Here is a 25,678-nt window from a genome sequence, read left to right as displayed (position 1 = left end):
TCGGATGCACACATTCAGCAGAGCACATTTCACTTCAAGTAAGAAATCCAGCATCCATTGCCCTGAGTGTGGCCGTGCCTCAGTGTCAGATAGAGACTATTGACTCTGAGTGTATCTTTGGTGACAGGGGTCTTGCAGTTATCAAAGGAACAGTGTGAGAAACAGTATGACAGATAATCCCCTTCCTGCCTTGTTCAGAATTCAGTCTTTCCCCTTGGTCATATTATGTCTCCATGTGCCGACAGTGAGTTTTGAGGTTTGCATCATGCAGACTAGTCCTGGTTAGTTTTCCACGACAGGCTTTCATCAGCAGCTCAGAGCTGTCTTGCCACTACTAGTGCTGCATAGCATCAAAGATTCCTGCAAGTATCTGTCCTTTAACAGACTCCTCATGTAGGGGAGTTAAAAGATAGATGTAGCATATATCTCTGAGAATGACTCAAAATACTGAAACAGTGTAAAATGATGCACTGCGTTTAATAATTCTTCTGTATTTCTCAAAGATGGACACCCAAAGGCACTGTTATCTAAAGTGTGGCATATTGATGCCTGTTGCACTATTCTGTCATGGCAACATGTTGTGATTCTCTTTTACCTCTCACAATTCTTTCTCTGAGTTTGTTTGAGACCTGTCAACATTTTGTCAATAACTTTTTCCTGAAAGGAAAGAAAGAGTTGTGTAGGGGGGAAGCGACAGTGGAAATAAATCATCTGTTAAAATTCATTAGCAAAGCCTCTCTGAGCACAAAATGACAAGACATTAAATATGGATTATTTATGAAATGTCGGCGCTCTGTGAAAAGGAGGTCTAGTACTGTTAATTAGTCACCTATTCAGTTAGAAAGACTATTTTAAATGGAAAGTGAAAGCTACTTGAGGCTAAGAGAGCTTGTAATTTTTAAAAATGACATAGGTGGAAATGGAGTAGCTAATTATGGCTGTTCTGAAATTCAAAGCTAATTTGGATACGCATTTGACAAGTTTATTGACATTCTCTCAGGAATGACGTGTAAAGTTGTACAAATGATGATGGCAGATGTTGAGAGTCTGAGTAGCTGACAGGCTGCGGACCAGACCCTCCCGGTAACAGTAGATTTGGTGGAACTTTCTTATGCTGTTCTTGGGATTGATGGGTTTATATCGGAACTATTACATGGCTTTTTGGGCAGTACCTGATCACAACTGGGCTTTAAAAACGTTTTTATTTATCTGAGCAGCTGAAGAGAAGGGGATGCTCTATTTTTCTCTCTGGTTTTCCGTGAGATTATTTGGCTATTGGTTTTTTTTTTCATGTCATAAGGCAATCTTATTAGGGATTTACAATCTCTTTTTTACCAGTTGTATCTTGTCAAGTGAAAATGAGTATGTAACACTAATCAACATTATAAGGATTTAAATGAAATGGGTATAGGAAGAGTTGATTGGAAAATAAAATCTTATTTCTTCATTATAAAGCTGTAATCTAGTGGCGTATGCAGTCCTTCCATGGTAGTGAACATTGGATGCCCTTGTTTATTTAGAGAAACCGCTGACAGAATTTGTTGGGTTTGCTGATTGTCAATGGCTGCCATCAATTAAGCTCAGGCTTGGAAGGATGGGATTTTGTGTGTCTGCTTGTTGTGGCACTTGCAGTTGCTGTAGACAGATGATAGAGAGAAAGCTCTGTCCCTGAACACTTAGTGCCCCAATGGCCCAGAGTCACGCCTGTCCGACTCTGTTCCTCTCCTCTGTGCCTGGGCAACAGGGAAGGAAAAATAGAATAATTATTAACATAAATGATACTCTGCAAATGATTCACACCACTGGGCCTTCTGATCCCGTCTCCATGGCAACACGGACCCACTCATTTGTTTTGTAGATGAGTAATTACTACCCAATTAGAGTGGGATAAAAATAAAGGGAGCCTTTATGACTGCTCAGTCATTAATATTAATAATAAAAAAGGCCTGTCCAGACCGTGGTAAACACTGCGTGGAAGTACAGTTAGCTACGCTAGCATAGCCATACCTTCTTGCATGCGGTGTGAAAAGATGATACCCCCCAATGACTGCACAGGTGCCACTGTCTGCTCCACTTGCTGGACTTCTGATTTCCTTTGTTATAAAGCTGTCTTCATCTATACTGTATGTATATGGTGCACTTGAACTCTTGTACCCTTCTTGTCCGCCAGTTCAGATGAAAAAAGTTTCACTTAGTGTACTTTCACTTACTTTAAGTGAAAATCATGTCCTTGTGTTGTTCGGTGTTTCAGAGTATGTGGTGAAATTTCTCTGTGCGGTGATGTGCACTGTTCACAGCAGGAGGTATGTCTCTTGAACATCATGAGGACTGGAGCAGTCTCACACACACTTTGAAATGGCACTGTTTCTCTCCCTGCCTGGTGGCCATTCCATTGCCTTTGTGACATTGGGTGGTATTCTTGTTTTGAGGCTTGCACGAGCAGGAATCGGTTCCCACCATTATTCCCAAACCTCAGAAGTCCAGGTTTTTAATTGCGATCAGCGAGTTGCAGAATGTGTCAGATGGCAGTGAGTGAACCCGTGCTTGTCCTTTGTTATTTATTTAATTATTTTAATGTCACACAGGTGATTGAACAGACATAATGTTTGGTAATATGCTAGATATTTGCAGAATAACATACTTTGTAATATGAGATTAAGAATAATCTCAATAAGGCTTCACAGCCTAAAGAGGTCCCTAAAAGGCGAAAACTTTCCTGTTACATCAGATGTTGTAGTCTAACAGTGCATTATCCTTTTAAACATAGGAGCTGCCACATCTCATTGAAGACAAGCATAAGAAGCACCAAATATTGTTAGTGTAGAATTGTCATATAAAATCTCTATTCTGCCTTTGATTTTATAACAGTTTTATGTCACCATGACATATTATACACAGCACTAATGCAATTTAAGGGAATGCATATAATAATGGTGTATTTCTTTGCCAGAATGGAAGAAGAACACAATTAAGCAAACACTTGTAAATGTCATTGCCTTCTGCCTAATTATTTATAACAATTTTAAAGCAATCTTTTACTTTCCCTTAACTCTTAGAATGCCTGGGAAGGAGATTTTTTAAAGTACACTTTATTCCTTTTGTCTAATTTTTTTACATATTTTAAAATAAAGTATAGTTTAAAATCTCTCAGAAGCACAGAACAACAATAATGCAGATGAGCACTAGCATATCTTTCTATTAACGTGTCTATTTGTTCAATTAATGTTGGACTTGCATGTCTCAAAACCACACAGCTGGCCTGGTAAGGCCAATAACTTGGCAGTTTCAGCTTTAATTTGTGTTGACAAATTGCTTTGCTGTGTTTTTGTAACAGTTAATGAGATAGTTTTGTCATACTTATTTAATGACACAGTGGAGTCATGCCTGTATTGAGAACTTTCATCTTATCAATGGGTTTGAAGTTTCCAGATGTAGGACGTAATGGTGACATTGACAGCATTCCAGTATATCTGCTGCCTTGTGTCTTGTGTCAGCTGCACACAGCATCACTAAAGTATGAGATCTGGGTGTCAGGCAGCTGTTCTGCTGCAGTAAACATCTGCTTCTGCTAATGGAGGACAACCAGATCACAGAGTGGAACCGGATAACATTATTAAAAAAAGTATTTTTTTTATAATTCTATTTTCTGATTTTCATTACATTTCTGCAACAAGGTCCTGTTTATGCAGTATTCTATATGTTATTGCTCTTGCAACTGTTAGAAGCAGTTTATGCATCAGATGCATCTAATGATTTTTTAATTCTGGAGGTCCAGTTCAGGTTGTTTTCTGTATTCATTGGAACTCCTGAAAGTATTTTTCTCAGCATTCATTGGAGTGTACACAACACTCATTGAAGCACCCTGACATTGCATATTTAATCACAAAAGTACAAGTCCATACAGTACTGTGAGGAATTAAACACATAACATATGAGTATTGGAAACTACAGCATGAATTGTGTTTTCAATGTATCTTAGTGTATTTAAAATATTGAATCATATAATTAAGTAACAAGCTACACTATTTTCAAGTTCACAAGTTATCCTAATTTTATTGCTTATCATTATAGTATAGACCTGTGTCATTTTTAAATGAACCACAAAATAAAATGCAACATGAACCACTACAGTGTATGTATGTAAAAATCAAAATGCAATCACATAGTAAAATTTAAATATGACCATTTTTTAAAAAAATTGAAGACCTGAAATTGGAGTTCAAGGTTCAGCTGTTGAAGGAACCTGGAGCTCACATGGGCAGGTTTATAATGGAGTTTGTGACTTTTCATTGAAGTTGTTCTTGACTTTTTGGGATTAAAGTTATGATGGAAAAATGGAGACATGGGTCTTAGCTGAACTGAACTCCTCAGTAGAACCATGAGTCTGAGTGCCTCTTCAAAATGAACGGACCCAGACAGCCTCCCTCCTCTGGTTGATGACAATGAAGAACACAACCGCACAGACAATCCTGATGTACCCTGGAAAGCAATTAAACATTGGGTCCGTAGGGTTGGTTACTGTATATATTTAATATTGGTTTGCATTTAGCGAATTTCATCCAGTGGCACACACATTGCACATTGTGCATCACACTGTGAATGACTTTGGGGGTACACCTCCCCCAAAAACTGCATGACCTGGAAAGTATTTTCATACTGATGCGCTGGATAAAAAAAACATGCAATTAAAAAATAGTCCATTTTAACAACCTGTAATTGGAAATAATATCTCCTACTAAGTTCTGTGAAGCATTGTGGATTGAATTGTATTCCATTGAGACCAGAAAAAGTACTGCAGCCCATGTTTTAGGTACATATAAAATACACACCATCTAAACCCCAGGCCATCTCCCAGAGCCATTAACAGTTTCCACTTGCTGGTAGACTGAGAGAGGATGGTAGACTTTACAGAAACATCAGAGGAAAGCCATTATTACTGCAACTTTGATGTTTAGAATGATTTAATTCACCAGCATTTCTCAGTTTCTCCCAGTTAAAGTGAATAATTTGCATGCGCAGAAAAGAAAATTAGCCTCGGAAAATGTTCAAGCAATTCCATTCTTCCAGATGGCTGATTCATGATCTTGCTAGTCAGTAAATGAGAGCTTTTTCTGAATTCTATAATTTTACGCAGATAACACTATCATTAGAAATGATCTACCTGAATAATAAAAGTAATTTTATCAGGGTTTATTAGGTTCTTACGAGTGTGATGGAGACAGAAAATGCGTGCAAATGAGGACTAATTTTCAGGCCAGATAAACAAAGCTGCCAGGTGTTTTTTCCTGTTTTCTTACTGTCCCCTTGTTCTCATTATTCCTAAAACGGAATATGCAGATTAAAACAGGAAGACACCATTATAGCACCTAGGTGGATTGTGGATTATGCATACATAAAAAAGAGACAAAGAGAGTCTCTAACCACAGCCCTCCTCAACTATTTAACTAATGGGGGAGAATGTAGCAAAGCCTTTGTAAAGGTCGACATTTGTTTGTTGTTAAAGATCTAATTAGAAACATGAGAGGAAGCTGAATGGCTGCTTGCTCGGCTAATTAGAGACATGCACGAAACCCACTTTGAACCTCAAGGACACCAAGCTATTAGCGCTTACATCAAAAATGGATTAAACCTAAGTGCTTTTTTTTTAAAAATGATTAAAGATGAGCTGCTTGAGTGGGTATCTTTTGTGAGAGGCTGCTGCTGCTTTTTTAACGCCTAACCAGCTTCCTCTGAAACGTTCTACCGAGAGAGAACGACAGAGGTAGAAGAGAGTATGAGCGTCTTCAGAAGTATGGTGTCCCACTTTAAAATTTCACATTGTTTTTGAAGGTGATAGAAGGGAGTATTGTCCAAGTCTGAAACAGCTGCTGAAAGTTCTACAGGACCAACATTCAATATGTAGGCCTATTGAAGATGCGGTGCTCAAGTTTAAGGTTTTACAGTTTTTAGGAGGACTTAATTGAACACCTCTGTTGTTCACTGATCCCAATGTGTCAGTAATGTTGAAAGGATAAATGAGACTTTGTACATTTACAGAGTACAGAAATTGTGAAACCAGTAGGGAGAGCATGTACCATGCCATGTCTCAAAATAAGGGAAAGAGATAATGGAAGAGAGAGGGGGTACTGGTTTGAATCAAGAGAAGTGGAGGCTCACAGAACAGAGCAGAGCGAGGCATTATGGGTAAGGCTCCCTTTAGGTTTAGAAAGTATGTTTTTTGGGATTGTTTTGCAAATTCTTTACAGCAGCATTGGCTTAACAGGTGTCATCTCTGTTCTTCTCAAAGCGTTGAAGATTTCAATATTAATAGCAAGTGGAACCACTCTGTGCATTAGCAGTTGTCTCTGAGACTGAAAGTGAGAGAATGTGGGTGGACCATACATGGGCCAGAGGTTTATAAAGTCCATCCAGTGAATGTAGATTCTGCAGGCACTTGACGTCATTATTCATTAATAAGCCTGTCAGGTCCCAAGTAGTGTCTCCCACGATACTTACAGAGGACAGATAAAGTTTTCTATACACATTACAGGAGGCTGCATTCCCCTCTGGCAATGAAAAATAAGCTTCTTCCAACATGTTTTCCCCCAGTGTATTCCATTTGCAGTATATGTACAGCAAATGATGTGAGCTGGTGTTTTAATATTATTTTGACATGATAAATTCCCTAAGGGAAGCACTCTTTCTGTAGCACATGTTCTAAATATGGCATTGTTTCTGTTCTCTTGCCTTTTGGGTGGCATGTAATGTGTATTTTTATTCTTTGAGTATTAACCCACTCTGGGTGACTGAGGGAAGGTGCAGAGACACTTCACCTGAACACCAAGTGATGGTTTGACCTGGGCCAAAGACTTGGGCTGGTGTTGGTGGGCTGACTTACAGTATTTAAACTTTGGTGCGTGGATGTTTGTGTGAGTGACAGAGTGAACACCTAGCATAATGCTTTTTTGATTGTTGTTTTATTGAATTATTTATCCTGAGTGGAGTAATTTCAGTAATGAATCACTGGTTTGCAGTACACTGCTCAAGCATTTCATATTTATTTATGCATTTTCATGTTTTTTGTGAGGAAATAAATGATAACAACAATAGCTGGGGGATTAGAAGAGGCCAGTGATTTCCCTTTTCTCTAACACATATTCTCTTGCTTAGCACGTACTACTGTATCAGTTTTTTCTCATAATTGCAATAAAAATGTGTTTTGGAAAATAATGGATTTCTCTGCATGTTTAAATACGGCAGATGTGTGGAGAAATATTTATACCACCTGCAAAGGCGGACCTATTGATGCAAGTTAATAGGATCTCTTTGTTTTTGTAGTGAGAAGTGTTCTTGAAGGCACTGGATTGATTGTCCAGTATAAGAAGAGGCAGGTGATGTCTGAGTAGCAGACTGACAGGTTCATGAGTGTGGATGTACTGTACAGACACATCCAATGCAGAATTTGATTTTGATTCCATTTTTATCTTTTTTTGTGTGTGTTGCCGAATACCACAACCAGTGTAACTCTAAATCTACATTCTATTTCTGTCCAGAAAAGTATGTTTTTGAGGGTTATGAAAAACTGTAAGTCCTTATGAAACGTAAGAGAAAGAACAACGACGGTTTCGATGTATTTTTGCCAAAATAAAGTATTCTTAAGTTAACTGAAACTCTCAACCTTTAACAACATAACACATAATGTGTTAGTACAGTGGCGATGACCTTATTTCTTTTGTATTTGAATAAGAAAAGTCCACATTGGTCCATCATGATAATCTACAGTACCTAAAGCCTCTCTTGCTTTATGTTGTTTATTCAAACTAGGTATTAAATTAAGGTATAGGTGGTGTTCAGTTTGTCTTCAGAGGTTGTTTTCAAATAAAATTCACAGTCCACCTCTTGTAGTAATCTTTTTAAAATGTAAAGACATCTTCCACTCTGAAATTAAGAACTTATTTCCATTTTAACTGCTTTTCTGAAGTGCATTCCTCTTAAATGTACTGAAAAAAATACCCATTTTGTGTAGGAATATCCAAATGGATGTGGATCTATACATACTGTATACATAGGAACAGATTGTTTTATGATGTACATTGCACATTGTTGGAAAAGACACACATATAATTAATTTACTGAGCATTGGGCTGTTTGTTCACATTATAAATTAAGGACTATAACACGTAGATTCCAGGTGCCTAGAAGTCTGTATATTTCTTTCCTCTTCTATGCGTGTGAGATGGAGGACTGAAAGACTATTATTAATTGCCAGGTGTGGGATTCTTGAGAAAAGAAATGGAAAATAAATGCAGTTGCACTGCAGGAATATATCCCAGTTTCCACTGAATGGATTGACTGCAGTAATCATAAGAGGTGTGATCACATTTTTTGGTACAGGAATTCCTAAAATAATGTCACATAAATTGCAAACTGTTTGTATGCCTGTAAGCTCGCGGTACTTAATTCTCAAGTTTCCCAGTGTCAGAAAAGTGAGCTAGGATGCTGTGGTTAAAGGAAACAACTTATATTAAAAAACACTGTTAAAAAGCAGTTCTTACAATTGTACTGTAATGTCTTGTTTCAGCAGGACCACTGTGCCACGGGGGAGATTGTTTAGATGCTAAATTGGTTTGAAAAGCTGATAATGAAATAAGCACATCAGATTCAGGATACCTTAACACTTAGGGTTACTGTATGACTGAGAGTACCTTTGTGAACCTATTACCATTTTGAAAGCAGTGGAGTTGTGTTCGAATTCACTTTGTTCCAGATAGGACACAACATTTGAAATGGTAGAATGTAAGGGGTTAAACGTATAAAGTTTTTTTTTCCCACATTCTGCACCTCTTTTCACATTCTTGGTGATGATAAACGTAGTCTTTCTCGAGCACCTTCCACCTAGACTTATTATACCTTTAGATGTAACCAATATAAATTCTGTAAAAAAAAAAGCCATTTATGGCAAATTGAATGGATTAATGGACACATAGCTGAAATTATTTATTGATTTATGTGAATGAAAGAACGTAAAATTTCACTTTCTTTTCTTTGAAATACATCAGTATTTCAGTCCTGAAATAGTCCTTGAAACTTCAGTTGACTTCAGTTGAAAACGTAGTTTTCTGGACGAGCTAGAAAGGGATACATCACCAGGTCTCCTTCTCTGTCCTTATAGCGCACTATAACCCCAGCACCACCTCCACAAACTTCACAGAAAGCAGCATCTTAATATATTGTAATATATTTTAAAGCATCACAATCGTATTTATTTTTTTATTTTCCTGTGCTGAAAGTGACTGGCGATTTGTGCTGCTACGTATTGTACCAGAATGAAGGAAGAAGCCTCACAAGTATATTTAAAGCAGAGGTTTCTTGTGGCAGCGGTGTCAGATTTGTCAACGTGCTGCTATAACCATGTGCAGTTGAAGAGCAAAGTCATTACAGGGCATCAGCTGCCCGATCAGACTAATGTTATGGACAAATTGCATTGTGTCACTTCACCACACACAAGTATTGCGGGCAATTGAAAGGAAAGGTTCTGGTGCGCGTTACTACAGTACATGCCATGAAAGTTTTGACGTTGCTGTGAAAGTTTTTCCACAATGATGGAGTCCCCCTATACTGTATCTCCCAGGGTTCCCCGATTATGGTTTCTATTCCTCGCCCAGCGACCAGCGGGGGCCCCCCTGCTCCTTTGCGGACTATGGCTCCCTGGGGCCCCAGGCTGCTCAGATGCTGAGTGAGCATGCCACCTCTGCCAGCAACTCTCCCCTCCATCAGCTGCACAGCCCGGATCAGTTTAAGAGCCCAGGTTCGTACTGCGTTTCCTTGATTGATTCATAAAGTAATTTCATTGATTGATATCAGCTATTCTTGTAATTAAGTAAAATTTACAGTTTGAAAAATACATTTTTTAAAAAAGAATCCTTTTGCAGTTGAAGGAGTTGACCTGTAATGCACTGCATGCATAATAGGGTTTTTTATTTTTTTGTTTTAATGCAAACCTTTGGCTCTTGGAAGTATATATATGTATTTTTCTATGTATATGTACTGTATATGAATATGCACACATTGACACATTGACAAGTACAAACAGAGTTTTTACAAGTCTAGACACAGTGTGATAGCAATGCCATGGTATTTGGAGACCTAAGTGTTTGAACTTAATAAAGTAAAATAACTGAGGTGTCTCTAATGGCTGTGTGATATTACAGCAGCCTCATCTCACTGCTCACTCATCTCTCCTGATTTCATTTATTCTGGCACCATTTCAACCAAAGCAGCCAGATTTTATTAGTTTCAAAATTATTAGACAGATTATTACGGAAAGAATAAAAGCCAAATCAAAAGTTACCCCTGCTTGTTATAACAAGATAAAGGTTATAAAATATTCTCTGTTTTATAAAGTATAAAATTACATTTTCTAATTTATAAAATTTCTCAATAGAGAGGTAATAAGAATTATAAGTGATGGTAAAACTTTGTCCTTGAACACCCATGTAAAAAAGTACACCTGATGTATATATACAGTACATATATAGACATACATGTATATGTATTACATACCCATTGCTGAAATCTGTGAAGCACGCAGACTGACGCTGTCACTGGATTCTGGAAGTTGTACCACATACATAGTAAAATAAAATCCACCTTTCGGAGATGAAATTGGACTTTGGATCACAGTAGATAATGAAGTGCTCCATTACAAAACATGGGTATCTAATTAGTTACTTGAAAAATAATTCTTTTCAGTGTTTTCTTTATGTGTACTTTGTGCACAATGTTCCTTTCCCCTAAAATGGATAGACCCTTCATTTGCTAAATCCCCTTATTGCTGTTTTGTTCTTTTTTGTTAATTCTTTGGTTTTATTGTTTGGTTTTGTCTTGTCATTTTTATGGATTGCATTTTGACGAGACACAAATGCATTTGCAGTGTAGTGGTTGGTGCAGCAGGACAATGGGAACACAGATTAGTTGGAGTGCTGATCGTTATCCTTTCCTGATCCATAGATACCACTTATTTTCTGTCTTCTTTCATGCTGTAGCTGTTGTTTGAGAAATCAGATATTGACAGAACAGGTACAACCACCCTTCTGCAGGAAAGTTGCAGGTATAAAAGGGATCTTGAACAATTTCAATTCCTTGTGAAAATGTTGTACTTTGTGTGAGCATTTGTTCACTCTTTATGCAGGGTTATCATTTGATCTTGTATTAAATCTGGAGACAACATGCAGACATTTTTGCACACTTTTGCCACATGGCTCTATATACAGCATTTACAAAAACAATGGAAAAGGGTATAAAAATATAACATATATTTTGAATATGTGTTCCAAAGTGATTTTTTATCTGTGAGCAATACAGAGGTTATGTAGGTTACATAGGCTGTGCAGTTATTGAGCAACATAAGTGCTTCTGTTCTTAACTCCAAAGGGTCACAGTGGTCCTGACTCAGTGGGCTCTCAAACACTGGTGGTGTGGGTAGCTTGGGAAGCTACGATTGATGAGTGGAAAAGGAAGCACTCTGGTCCTTATATACTGTCTAAAGTTCCATATGTTTTATCAGGAGGCTAAAATGGCATTGTCTTTATGCTTTACCTGGAAATAATGTCCTTGTACTTGCATGGCATCCCGGAAATTGATGTCATTTTTGTTTTTGTTCTATTCCTGCGGTTAAGTGACAAATACCTAAAGCCTACCTACACAAGCATCTTAAGTGCTTGCCAGCATTGGGGTTGCTGTCTCCCTTGTATTTTTGTTAGGCATTGCATTTAACATCAAACGTCTGTGCTCTGAAATGATCATCTTTTCTGGACATTGTTTGTGTTAGGGAGAGTACAGGAAAGCAAAAAACTGACAACCTTGATACTTTTAATTTTTACTGTTTGCTGGAAGAATAGTTTGTAGTATTTGCATTTAGTATGAACAGTTTTAAAAACACTTCAGTCCTGTCTCTGGATTATTTGTTCCTAGTCGCACACAATATGTGATTACTGTAAGAACACCTAAGACACCACCTTCTGAAAATAAGGTCATATCTCATTTTCATTGGTGAGTGGGAGTACAGTATATGTCAGTCTGTCCAGCTCCTATTCTGGGGGCTAGAGTGTACATTTTCATTTCCATTCAGATCTCAATAACCAAATTTAAATTTGTTTTCTGATCCCATTAAGGAATCAGACTTGCCTGTTATTATAGAGGGGAAAAATGTAGTTTGTACAATAGTTTTGTTCCACTTGTCGTTATTCAGTATATAAGTATATAAAAAGAATAGCCGCAAATAAGTGAATGAGTCTGTATAGGGGATTTGAGAATCGACAGAACTGTGAGATAGAATGAGGACACCAGGTGTCTGACAAACAAACAATACAGTCATTAGAAATGAAGCAGATACACCTAGTGCAAATGGCATGGATTACTCTATTTGTTCAGTTTTGGAGACTAGCTACCACACGTGTTGTCACTGTAGAGATTGACAGCTGCCTCCTTTTATACATCAAAGATGCAATATTTCTTCTGCATAGCCAACGTAAAACTCATTTCTGTCAATGAAAGCTACAGTAGACTTTTATTCCACATTTGTAGCATAACTTTTATGAAGCCGACCTTGATTGATTGATGGTGACAATGTAAGAATATGATAACCTAAATGGTATATAGCTGTACTTTCGCCTCTGTGCAGGTCTGTATGATTTGTTTCCATCTGGAAGTGAACTGTCTTGTGAATTCTATCCAGGTACAACACTGAGTTTTAAATACAGTGCCAGTTACTGCCAGCAACCCTGCAGCTCTCATGTACTCTGCCATCCTCCAAGTGCTGCTCACAGTACAGGCCACAGTGGGTGTAACATGCTGTAATATCTGTGCAGTCAAACATGAAGATGGACTTACCTCAGGGCATATTCTTTTCTGTCCTGTTCTGTCTTGTGTACTCCTCCTGAGAATTAAAGACCCAGAGTGTCACATTGACATGAGAAACAGCTGTGCTGCAGCAACAGTACCTACCGGACCTCCTGTGGGAGAGGACTGGATGCGTTCCGCAAAGCTTGCAGTTATATTTTGATTCAAGATGTATGTATAAATCGACAGCGCTGGAAATCCCAGCATCTGTCTCAGGGCCTGCGTTGATATTTTCTCACTCACATTCAATGTTCTACTTTGCTGATCAAAATACTACTACTGTATTTATTATTTTAGGTCTTAATTCTAGTTGGCAGTGAATTAACAAGAAATAAACTCTAAAAAAAAAGTCTAAAAAACATTTTAAATATTGGAAATGTTCACAATATTGGCCTGGTATCAGTGTACAAACTGTATAACATACAGTTTTGTATGTTATAAAAGAAGCAGATACTCTATTTTACCTCTAGATTTCCCATTTTTTTAGAGAAAATTATGTAGTAATGGAGTTTCAAATTATACACAAAGGATAACAGAAACACAGTTTGGCTGGGGGGGGCAGTACAAGATTTTAAACAGCAGGAAGTGCAAGACATTTAAGACAAACAGTGTCAGCTCTGTCTGGATTCTTAAATGTTGTTTATACAGTAATATTGCAGTAGGAGCAAATGGTTAAAAGGGCTTCCAGAAAAAGTCATCTTCCAAGTGATGTCTGAAACCTCTGTATTTGAACGTGAATAGTATTTGAACTTGATGCATTGGAGTAGGAATGTGCCTTAGTCCATGTAACCCAGTACAAGAGCGTCCATGAAAATCTGTCACACGGCTGGAATTTGTATTGTACTTTACTACTTTTATAAACAGATTTCCAACTTTTTTGTAGTAAATTGTATCTTTCCAATTTCTCTTCCACAAAAGATCAGTAATACATAATGAGAACACAGGCAAGGTATAAAGATTCACTAATCTTCCTGCTGCAGATGCAAATGCTATTAAATTCAAAAGTCTAGTGGTAAAAAAAGCCTAGTGAAATTAATCTTATGGGTTTGCCAGTGTTTTGATGTTGCTTTGTAATCAGAGACCTGCTTGTGAAAATCCCTGCCAAAACAACATTGGTAATGCAGTTCCACAAGCCAGTCCCAATAATTATAATTCATGTTTTGCTGTTAAAGTTAATGACAGTAGCTGTGTAGCCCCAGGGTTAAATAAAACATAAATCCTGTTTCACTTGGGAAGTGGAGCTTTGTAATGTTCAACAGAATCTACCAATTATAAAATAATGATTACTGTTTAAACTAAAAATAGCAATAATTGCTTAATACACAGCCTTATTAGGGCTGCACAGTTAAGATAAGAATGCTGAAACCAATCATCAGGAAATGCTTGATATTTACCAGTGATGTGACTTTTATGAGATTTTGAGCAATTACTCAGACTGGCTTTTTTTAAGCTATCGTTTTGGCTTATACAAGCAAAGAGAGCCTTCCTTCCTAAGTTTTATTGGTCTGTCACATGCTTTGAAACCCACTTAAATCGGAGCATACCTGTGCCTGCAGTCAGGGATCTCAAATTAAGTGACAAATGGCTGTCAGCTCCTTCTGAGCCAAGAGTTCACTCTGCTCCTTCTCTTCTCTGTCACGTAGACCCCTGCTGAATTACTGACCGCTTCGCCCAAACCAAGCTAAATGTAACTGCTAGCATGCCTAAACGCATTTCTTTAATTGTAATCAAAATTAAGATTAACAGAGGGAATTCTTCTGCTTTTTTAATACACTGTTAACAATGGCAGAGTATTGTGTCATTCACTTTATTCCTGACATCCTCTGACTGCAGAATCGAGGCTTGAGAGTTTGGGGGCACGTGAGGCGTTGCGGTATGGACTCTATCTGTAGACTGTGTGAATGTCTGAGGGGGAGAATCCCCAAGTCTCCTCTGTCATTCAGGCTCAGGCACCAGCTTCACTAGGCCATGATTAAGGATTTAACTCCATACGTGTTTTACTTCTGGTTTGTATGTGTACACAAGTATCTATAAAAGCACAACATGTACTGTAGTAGTCATTGTATCAGGCACCTTTCAGCAGGCTGGCTGGGTACTTTGTGGGGATGGTGAAGCTTAAACCCAGCTGCTGATCAATTATAGTAAGAATAATAATTAGTTATTCATCCTAGTAGTAAATTATTTGTTTTATAATTACCAAAAGTCTGAAATCATAAAGATACAAAGTGTCTACTGCACCTCTTCTTTATTTCTTATTTTATTTTTTATGTTTTGTTATCAGCAGGTTGTCAGTGTATGGTGAGAATAATTCCTTGTTATTCTTCAATTTCTGAAATCATAGTAGAGGCTAATTAAATTTCTGAAGCAATGGAAGATGTATGAATTATGGAAAAATTATCCCTTTTGTTGTTGCATTGTCACTTCTTTTTCATTAAGACAAATCTCACAAGGTCAGTGTACATTTCTTGGTTCATTTGTGATTTAGTCTGCATATGGTTTTGCGGATTTTAAAATGCAGTACTTTGCTTTTACAATCGCTTTAATAAGTGTTTTAGCTTTATGAGTTTTCAAATTCAGTGCATTAATAGTCTTTCCTTCAGTGAATATCCAAGTAAACTAAAAGCTGACGGCTTCAGAAGAGCCCCATTTAATATTCCTTTATTAATCTGAGTGCAATTTAGTGCTGTTCATAAAGAAAGATGAATTCTGTGCAGTCGGGGGGCTTAAAGCTTTGCAGTTCTTAATTTAATTTATTCATTTATTTTTATTTATTTTATCTTCCAAGCACTAAAAATGTAAGGTCATTATGAAGCTCAATGCTGCAATGGCTCAAGTGGTCCATAACAATTATACCAATTAAGAGAACCCCAGGGTTTTTTCTTTGTCTTCTTTTCTTCTTTTTAATTGCCAGTGTTATTGCTCTGGGATTTTCACCAGAGCCCTACCATTTTCAGTTTAGTCTTACTGAGACTCGGTTTGCGGAGTGCATCAGCAAGGTCACAGGGTTGTAGGTGACTGCCTGAGGTGGGATTTGAACCTAAGACAGGATGTCTGGCTTAGCGCTCCAGAAGTGTCAGGGTAGGTTACCACCAATTTGCTTAATTTTATGGCTTCTTATCAGTAGAAGGATTATAACTCATCATAACAGTTGTGGTTTTCTGGGGAAATCTAAGTGTACGAAGAAGGCTTTTTACACACATTACCCAAGACACCTTCAGTAATTTCCTTCCTGTCAGTTACCAACTAGGCCTGATGCCCCTGATACTGACTGGTAGATAATCACCATCATTTATTTAAAGAAGAAAAAAAACTCTCAGAACGACAGGTGTTGATTAGATTGGGGTGTTGCACAGAACTCCCCAATGCAATTTCTGAAAGGGTTTCATGAACTAGGATTCATAATTGAGGATGTACAAACTCAGAGCACTTAAGAAGTAAAAAAAATATCAAAAGCATGTAGTTATGATAATGAAGGGAACTAAAAAAAGTATCTTTGACACACTTGCAAGCGTTTTATCATCTAAAGGGACCCTGAATGAAATTTCTGCAGCTTAATAATAATCTCCATTTCTAACCTCAATGAAACAGCACTCTGTGTAGTCTTAACACTAGTTCCTTTGTAGTTTGCATGGGATGTGAATGCTGTCTAGACGTGCCAAAACATAGAGATCTGTTTATTCTGCATGAGCATTGAATCAGATGTCAAAAAAATAAATATTTTTTTGTGACAATTTGGTGAAAATGAGCACCTTACAGTCTCTGGTTTTAAGTAGTGTGTTGAATGGTTGTTTTTATATATATATTTATATATATCTATATATATCTACATGAGGCTCCAAGCTTCTTAGTCAATAGTATGGGCTGAACCTCATTGAATACCTTATCCCGTCTTTAATTTCGCATGGCCTTGGTTTGAGTGTTTATTTTATTTTAAGTCGAGCCTAGGCTGTATCTGTATATATATATATGGATATAGATATGTATATATATTGTTTTTTTTAAATCTGAGTTTGTTTTATTTTAATTTCTAGTGGTCTGGCTTTGTTCTTTGAAGTGATGTGCATGCTAGGCTCATACTCAGCTTTTATCTCTGCACACCAGTCCTGAATAGCTACACTGCTCAACCGAATTTTGGCGCCCCTGCTTCCCCGGCAGGCACCAACCCGCCTCGGCCCGGAGGCTTCCCTGGCGCCAACAGCCCAGGGCCCGTGGCTGACCTGTATGGCACTGCCAGCCAGGATTCCGGTGTCGGTAACTACATAAGTGCTGCTAGCCCCCAGCCTGGATCCGGCTTCGGGCACAGCATCGCTGTAAGTACACTGCAGCCGCTTGATCCATTTCCTGTATTTATCCTCCTAGAGTGTTTAACAGCAGAGAGTGTATCTGTGAGACAGAACAAGGTAATGCACACTGCTTTTTCTCCACCTTAATGCACCGTGTGTGTGTTTGGACTTTGGCTTTATGAGGCCTGGGAGTATTATAAATGGTTTCATGTTCAACATTTAATCTACGGTTGAAGGAAAACGTGCTGTGATGAGATCACAAGCATTTTTCGAAAAAGTAAATGCATCCTATATTTAAAGGTTATTTAAGAGTCTTTGACTCAACCTAAAGTAGTTTATTATTCTTTCTATTATACTTGAGACGTATAATAAGAAAAGTCTTGCTTGTAAGAGCTAATAATAACTAAGTTCAGTTAACCTGGCTGAACACTTTGTGGAACTCCCTAAATCCACACTGCTAGTAGTGTTCTCTTTTTATTGGCCTTCCTAAGCTTGTCACCCTTGTCACCTGTTGGACAAAGCCATGATGAACTCAGTTGTATGCAAACCTTTAAAAAACAAAGGTTTATGCTTTCTGCTGATGTTATCCTGTCCTTCATAGATTGCAAATTTAAGGTAACTTGGCCCCCAATTTAATGAGACCCAAATTAAACTAGAATAAAAAAAGCCGCAAGTACATGCGGTTGTCACAGAATGATGCCCTTGAAAAAAATGTTTAGTAAAAATATATCAAATAAACACAGGAATCAGAGAGATACAGTATATGGAACTATATATGGAAATGCATAACGATTACCCATCACTTCAGTGAATATAAACAGGTAGATAAAAATAGGTGCAGATAAAGTCAAAATATGCTTTCACAATATTCTGTAATGAAGATAACTTAAAAAAAGATCATTCATGTAGTTTTAAAAGGGTACAATAGAAAAGTTCTAAATTTTTCATCTACATCAGCCATATTGCCTGTTATACAAAGTAAAAGAATTGAGAAGTACACAAAAACGTCAGCCTGCAACCAAAGCTGACGAACCATCTGAATTGCTGCTCCCCATCTGAATGTGGAGAAGCATGTCACCAGTGACAAGCATGACTCTAATGCAGTATCAAAGTTAGAAACTTGACAATGAGGCTCCTCTGGAGCTCAGCTCCACACACCACAAATTTATCGGGGGCAGAAGGACACCCAGGTTGCAATATGTTAATAAGGATCATCAAATTAAAGGTGACCCATGAAATAGAATAAAAAATTGGCTAAATCCATTTTCATGCTAAACAGAATGGATTCTTAAATTAGTTTTTGCTGTTTTCAGTAGTGCTTCCCCTGCCCTGTGGAAAGTACTGCATGGGGAGCATTTAAGAGTCTGTTTATTAAGAGCACAATATTGGAATGCATGTCTAAAGTTAAATTATGTGGAAATTGCCCCAAAAAGGTGTGCTTAACAGGTGCATTAGCTGATTTGTGCAACACTCAGGATTTTTCAGCTCTCATGAGTGTGCATTGCCTTCATTTTTACAATCCTTTTCATATCAGTTCAGAAGCTGCAAACATGTGTATGGATTGACTTTAGTTAATGTATGTGCTAATGTGCCTTTGTCCAATTGTCAACCAGAAGGACAAAATCTTCCCACTAGGTCTTTTATAAGAAAAGGCTTTCTTTTCTCCTTAGACACAGTAAACACAGTTACTACCACATAGGGCTAGCTAAGAAGACCAATAATTTTTATTTGACTGAAACTACATTTTATTTTTTGGATTAGCTATGCAGGGTACCAAATCCAGTGTTAGTACTTTTATATATATGTGAAAATAGAAAACTAGGTTAGCCTTACCTTAAGTACAATTTTCGATTACAAGATAGTTATAGAGGTTTCTATTCATCCACAATAAATACAAATTTCCCATAAAAATATAGTCATATGAATGTAGTGCCTCCAAACCTTTTTAATCCACAGAAATCCATTATATGTGCTCCTTTTAAACTTTGTGAATCATATGAATAAGTTAGAAGACAGATGAAACCAGAGCTTTATCACAACAGACAGAGATAGACACTCATGACCTTAATTCCAACTGTCGTCCAGCCTTCAGTGAAAAAGAATTTCTCTTACCATCTGAACTTCAAAAACCAACTTCAAGGTATTTCTGTAGAGTATATCTGAATAAGAGTTATTGTTATTTTAAACACTGGCTTTCTGTAATATTGCACAGTCCTGATCCTTTTACTGGAAGAGTATGAATATCTGATAAAAACAATATTTAAAAATCTCTCTGAATATTGCCACAAGAGTGTTTTTACAAAACAGATGGACTATTCATTATTTCTGGAAATAATTTAGTGAAGAAGAAAGTTGAGTGACAGTTTTCAAAGGAAGAACTTCTAACTTCCAGGTGTTGAAAACAAGATATGTATACTTCTGAATAATGCATAATATGGTTGAAATTAAACCCATTACAGACAACATTTTTAGTCGGAGTGTAAAGAAAGTCAGTATATCCAGTTAGGTTAATATATTTGAACTGCTGCATCTCTTACCAGCAAAGACAAATCCATAGTCTAAGAAATTATTTGACAACACTAAACACATTACAATTTTGTGCTAATCTTTAGAAACTAGAATCTTTCTTTTTTAAGTACAAGCATGTGCAGAAATTCTCAGAAATACATTAACAATAAATTAAACACAATTAAAATGATTCCTTTCATATTATTGATAAATGTAGCGAAAATACCATTAAACTTTAGGAGCTAACAGATTATAGTCTTCTTTGTAACCACAAGCCCTTATACTTGGTTTCATTGCTGAAAAGCAGCCTATGAGGATTCATCTTCAAAGGAGTATTCATTCTATAAATGTCCATCCCAGCTGAGCACAGGAGCAATCTCAAAGGTCTTTCAGATTTTATTAGTTTTAATGCTTTTACTTTTGTTTTTGTCCTTCTGGTCTGTCTTGACACTTTCTTGTTAATATTAGCAGAGATAAAAACCCTCTGTAATAGGTTAGGAGTCTCAGATTAAGTTGGAAGTGAATGGCTGGAATTTAATTTGGAAGATATTCCATTTTTCCTGCACATTTCCAACCTTTCCTGTTCCTCTCCAGTCCCATATGGATTTTGCACAATAGCACAATGACAGCTGCATTATTGGAGCTGTCATTTAATGCTCTGAGTAGTTTTGACAACAGTGACTTTATTGTTGAATACTATATTGTTGGATTTGCATTAACGAAAAACTGTTATATGAATTGTTTACTGTACAAAGTAAAATAACAATGATGATGTTTTTAAACATGAAAATATTAGTCATGTGAGATTTTTTCTAGAAGAAGTATTTCTTCCTCATGTTATTGCTGAAGAGATTTTGCATGACTCCTGATTATATTAATATTGTTAATGTAAGCATGAATGTTTATGGTGCAAAAAGGAAAGCCTAACAATCTCTGAAATAATTCTTGCAAAAATAAAGACCTTTTAGTTTGCAATAATTCCTGTCTGCACAGCATTTTGAGAGAGGCACTGACAGAACAGCAACCCTCCTCACCATACTTACACATACACATAAAATATAAAAAGTAAAAGTAAAATTATAGATGGGCTTTGGGGATCTAATGTTTTTTGCAAATATTTGAGATTGTTAGCCTTTCAAAGTCTTCATAGGTATCAGTGTTATCAGATTCTATAGTTTTTTTATGTGGAGCTTATCCTCAAATCAATTAGTAATCAATTCAGCATCATATCACCTCTACATTTAGTATGGTACTGTATGTGAGTGAAAACGCATAGCTGCCAGCAGAGATCAGTACATATCCAAAAAACTGATACACAAATTTAAATAAATCCGCAGACAAGCAGGGGACAGCTGTGGAGACTGAAGTGCCCTCTAACCCTTTGTCAGTCTATATATATATATGACAATGGTGATGGGGGGAATATAGGACCTTGGTCTGGGAAGACTCTCAGTGTGGCTTTCAGTGGATACATAGAGGACTTCAGTTTCCAGCACCTGTCTTTCTCATTGGCACCTGTCAATCACAAGTACTGGAAAGTAGTTCAAAGCAGTCCTTAAGATTTACAACCAACAGAATATTGTGTGATGATTTGTCTCTTGCACTGTACATGCTCCCTGAACAATCTCTTTCAACAGTCCTTCCTTTTGGTGGGTTTATTCCAACACTCACCCAGATCAGTGGTCCAGTGAGAAATGTAACCCATACATTTATGACTTGTACCCAGGCAAGAAAAAAAGCCCTAAGGAATGGAAATCAATCCAATAACTACTTCCATACCTTAACAGACAGTTCTGTAGGTTTTCCCCCAGAACAAATTTGGAAGGCAGTGAAGGTGACCATGAAATTATACCTGTGGCATTCAGAAAGTGCCATCTCAAGATTTGAGAACTGTTAATGTTGACAAAAATCCTGCAGGGGCCCAGTACAGTGCAAGAGACTCGTAAGAGGCCTAGTTTTTAAACTGTTTACTTGTGTTTGTCTTTACCAGATTGACACGCAAAAATATCTGTGCAAATGCAATGCTCTGTGTTTATGTCTGAATGTTTAAATGCTCATTCATGCTGGCAGTACACAAGCCTGTGAATAAAATATACTCACCAGTGATAGTTTTTCTTTTTCCTTGAGATGCATACTGACACAGGTACTAACTGTACACTTTTAGGGTCCGTTGATTGCGACAGCTTTTACAAATGGATACCATTGAAACCTAACAGGGGGTTGGTTGCCATCTCATTTGAGGTATTATGTGCCATTTATATTATATAATAGTCATTTCTATCCCTTTTTTATCCGCTCATTGATTTCTGTGTAGATTTTCTTCTGAATCAGTCCTTTCCTCATTCTTCTGTAAAATGTTAACCCTCTATGGAAGTGATTCACCTTTTTAAAAGCAAATTTAAAGTAAAAATAAAATTAAGAATAGCTACTCCTAAAAAGAAAATGTTTTATTTAAAAATGCTTTCCATAAAACTGAAAGCACTGAAATGTGCATTTTTTCAAATCTTAAATGTCATCATAAAACAAAAATGTCATTAAATATTCTTGATGCATAACTTTAAAAAAGATTTGTAATTACTATTTGCAGAATTCCATAGATGGTTAAGCATTTTTTTCCCTATTGTTCCTACTCACCATCATGTAGTGACAAATCTTTTACTTTCAGATTCATGGCTGAGTATGCATGTTACTAAGAATTTTAATGGCTATATAAAATCACTTGGTTTACTCAGACTGTTACTGTTGCTTTCTCTGATGTATCCTGCCTAGTCAATGTGGTTTAATCTGGTCGTTTTATTTCATATCATTTATTGAATCATTTAGTTGCTTCTGTAAATTTGTATGTAACCAGTAAGCCATGCATTCATATAAGAAATGTAACAAGTTTGCTGTCAGTTAAGACTTCTCACATTGACACCCAATTAATTTCAGTTCCCAAAAGTGTGAAATCAAGGCAGTGAGTTATGATTGAATATAACTTACAGTTAGCAGGGGGTATCATTTTATTATTTGCCAGTTGTCTAATGTGGTTTGATATGATGTACCAGAATGTAAAGCTGTTAGCAGAGGATGGGTTTTTAAGTTAAGCTTGAGGTCTTGAAAGCACTTAACTTTTCTCAGGCAGAAAACTGTTTTTTTATTTTTGATCTGAGTAGATACGTCATTGAATTAAGCTGGTCCTCTTCTCTCTACTCTTAAAATAACACCATGCTTATGTTGACAAACCTCACTGAACATTTTTCAGTGATTCTAAATTAGAAACATAAAGCATAACAGTCTGTGAAAACTGGCTGGCAAGGTTTTTTTTGTGTAGTGTTTGTAATTCCTTATGTATTCTCAATAGCAGTGCTAATATTAAAGTGTTCCATAAACATTTTTAAAACATGGTAAGCACAAAGATCTTATTCTAAGAAAAAATGACTGAAATATAAAATGAAGATCAGTAGACACTTAGATAATATAAATCATAGAACTGAGCAGCTTTTATGACCCAGTGTTTTCTCAGACATTTTTGGCATGCAGAGGGTGTTTTCAGGACTATTAGTTGTAAATTGTTTTATGTAGCCTGTTGAAAAGTCATTAGACAAAGTGCTGCTGATGTCCAGGCAATCATTTATCCACTCTGAATTCCCAACATTTGGAAGTGAACTGGGATGTAGAAATACAGATCCACTTCCAAATAAATGTCAAACTGAAAAGCTGGTGCCATTATCTGGAACTGGCTTCACGACCCTTGAATTGTAGAGCAAGGAATTAAACATGAAACTAAATTAATTTTCTCTAATAGAGGAATGTATAGTAAATGACTATCAACTGGACAGAAGCTAGAATAATTTAACTTGTATATTAATAACATAAGAACACTTACAAATGAAAGATAACCATTCAGCTTATCTAGGTAGTAAGTAACCTTTAAACTAATAATCAAATTATGAGTTTATTCCTATGTTTAGTAAGAGTGCCTTTAATTGTGGTATTTGTGTTTTTAATTTTGATGCATTTTCACCCGCTCTCTGGAAAGACAGTTGCCTTTACTGTACATTCCTCTAGGTAATATTCTTTCACTACCCTCTTTACTCTGTCGTGCAGTGTCACTTGCAGGCAGTCAGGATCCTACTTGGCTTTGGATGTATAAGCCAGTTCTTAGATGCACGACTAAGTATTTAATTAGCTGAATATGCAGAGAGCTTTCCCAAAGACAATGAATGCTGAAGTCTGTCCTGGGGCTTGAATAACCTTGCTAAGGTTGCTAAGCAGAAAACCAAGGTCCCCTCTGTGCATTGCTGTACATCTGCTCAGTCAGTAGAAGTTCTTTAGCATCATAATCCAGTCAAGTAACTCATTCCCCTTTGTCTTTAGGTTTAAGGGCAGTTTGGTTCTTCTTGCCACTAACTATTGTGTAGAATAATGACAAACCGCTTTTCTATTGACATATTCTAACCTGCTTTATAAGTGGACAAAGTAACACTTATGTTAACTGCATTGTGAATGAAAAGTCTTTGAAGGTTAAATAGAGGCTTAGTTGAGACAAACCTGAACTCTAAAAGTGGCAAGACACTGCTGTGACATTTGATTTAGTACATTACAGAAATATTCATCATTGAAAGTAAATATTCAAAAGGGCTTCTTTGCACATATACATTGATCCTCCCTTTATCCTTGTTTTCATAAGATCTGTTTTTTAAAGGTTATTCACAGAGTGATTACTAGATTATATTAATGGTTGGTCCTGAAATTTGTTAGAAATCCATTTTAAAAATTGATTTGCAACTGGTTGAATTGAAGACAGAATAATTAGATTTAAGTGAAAATATTTTTTTTCCCTCCTCTCCTTCAGTTTAGATCAATTGGGTACAGCTTATCACACAGCACTAACTTATGTGTTTGTGCGATCTGGGAGCTGATACAGTAGCTCTTCCCAGCTGTAAACACCAATGAAAACTGTCCTGTATCGATTCAGAGATCAGTGAACACAGGTCCACTTGGGTCTGCACATTCCAGAGTCTGAGCTATCACCACCACCACCACCACCACCATCATAATAACTACAGCACAGAGAATATACATTTCCCTGGAAAGAATGGAGCTTAAGATCATTGCTAGTTAATTAAGTTGTATTTTTAAAACATCTACCAGGAATTTCTTCTGTAACTCCCCAGAGTTTTGTGTTTTTGCAGTATAGTATGGATTTCAGTTAAACTGTTCTTCATGAGTTTCTTACAATTTTGTTTCTTTTTTGCAGTTTAGTTTCTTCAATTTCTTACAACTGTGATTTCTAAAACAGATCATATAATTTATCATCTTGTATCCTGAATTCCATATTCACTCAGCTTTGTTAGTCCTTGGGTTCCTCATAATATATGACAAGCTTTACATATGATGGTTGTCAACTTCTTCATTATGATACTTATTAGTATGAATTAAGAACTTGCAAAAACTTAAAACTATATTGATGGGATACACAAATGGTAGAGAAAGCAACAGTAATGCTGTTTGTAATTTGTAAAGTTCCACAGCTTTCAGTAAGCCTTTAACAGTAAATTTGGAAATCGTCCAAACTGAAAGCAGCACAAAGTCAGACAGAATACTAACAGAATCTAAAATATGCATCATATCAGCTGTTTGGTGTTTACTGAATAGAGCTTTGTGTTTGTGACTCAGCAGCAGCATAGTCTGTGTTCAGTCTGAGCTATTGTATAACTCCATGTGCTTCAATCTTCAGCTGTCTGGTGTAAAAAGGACCTGTCAAATCTGCTACATGCGTAGCTCTATACCAGAAGATCTTATGAATGTGGCTGCTTACGAAAGCCACATTTCATAAAGATCAGGAAGATTACATGGACCAAACTTTAAACACCTAGTGGCAGGTGTAGCAGAGAGATCAGGACACCCTATTAGAAGTGCTTCCCTAATTCATTGGCCTGTTTCATAGGCATTTGTAATAAAAAATGAACCATGAATACATCTTGCAATTATCTTTTCTTAACTATAATGCACCAGAATAGTTA

The 25,678-nt window shown here is 36.8% G+C and overlaps 2 protein-coding genes across 30 annotated transcripts in view; one reads left to right on the top strand and one right to left on the bottom strand.

The window, feature by feature from the left end:
* msi2b (musashi RNA-binding protein 2b) overlaps positions 1-25,678 on the top strand; it is a 247,131-nt gene that overhangs the window by 210,878 nt on the left and 10,575 nt on the right. For 7 of the 29 annotated variants that reach the window (XM_015367403.2, XM_015367400.2, XM_015367394.2 and 4 more), the window contains 2 exons: positions 9,611-9,787; positions 16,981-17,189. The exons of 2 other annotated variants lie outside the window; for them this stretch is intronic. In XM_015367403.2, coding sequence (XP_015222889.1) covers positions 9,611-9,787; positions 16,981-17,189 — 386 coding nt within the window. Of the gene's footprint in view, positions 1-9,610; positions 9,788-16,980; positions 17,190-21,834; positions 21,912-25,678 lie in introns of all 29 variants that reach the window. 20 more of the 29 variants (XM_015367396.2, XM_015367395.2, XM_015367406.2 and 17 more) reach the window with 8 other exon arrangements.
* The window catches only part of mrps23 (mitochondrial ribosomal protein S23), a 64,503-nt gene continuing 41,369 nt past the window's right edge, over positions 2,545-25,678 (bottom strand). Inside the window, exons 6-7 of the mRNA XM_015367422.2 lie at positions 12,871-12,916; positions 2,545-4,479 (exon numbers count right to left, since the gene is read on the bottom strand). Of these exons, the coding sequence (XP_015222908.2) occupies positions 12,872-12,916 (45 nt within the window). The 3' untranslated portion in view covers positions 2,545-4,479; position 12,871. The remainder of the gene's footprint in view (positions 4,480-12,870; positions 12,917-25,678) is intronic.

The sequence above is a fragment of the Lepisosteus oculatus genome, chromosome 26 (assembly GCF_040954835.1).
Source record: "Lepisosteus oculatus isolate fLepOcu1 chromosome 26, fLepOcu1.hap2, whole genome shotgun sequence".
In the NCBI taxonomy this organism is placed as follows: Eukaryota; Metazoa; Chordata; class Actinopteri; order Semionotiformes; family Lepisosteidae; genus Lepisosteus; species Lepisosteus oculatus.
The sequence above is the reverse complement of the archived record's forward strand: the minus strand, read 5'-3'. Positions and strand labels throughout refer to the sequence as shown.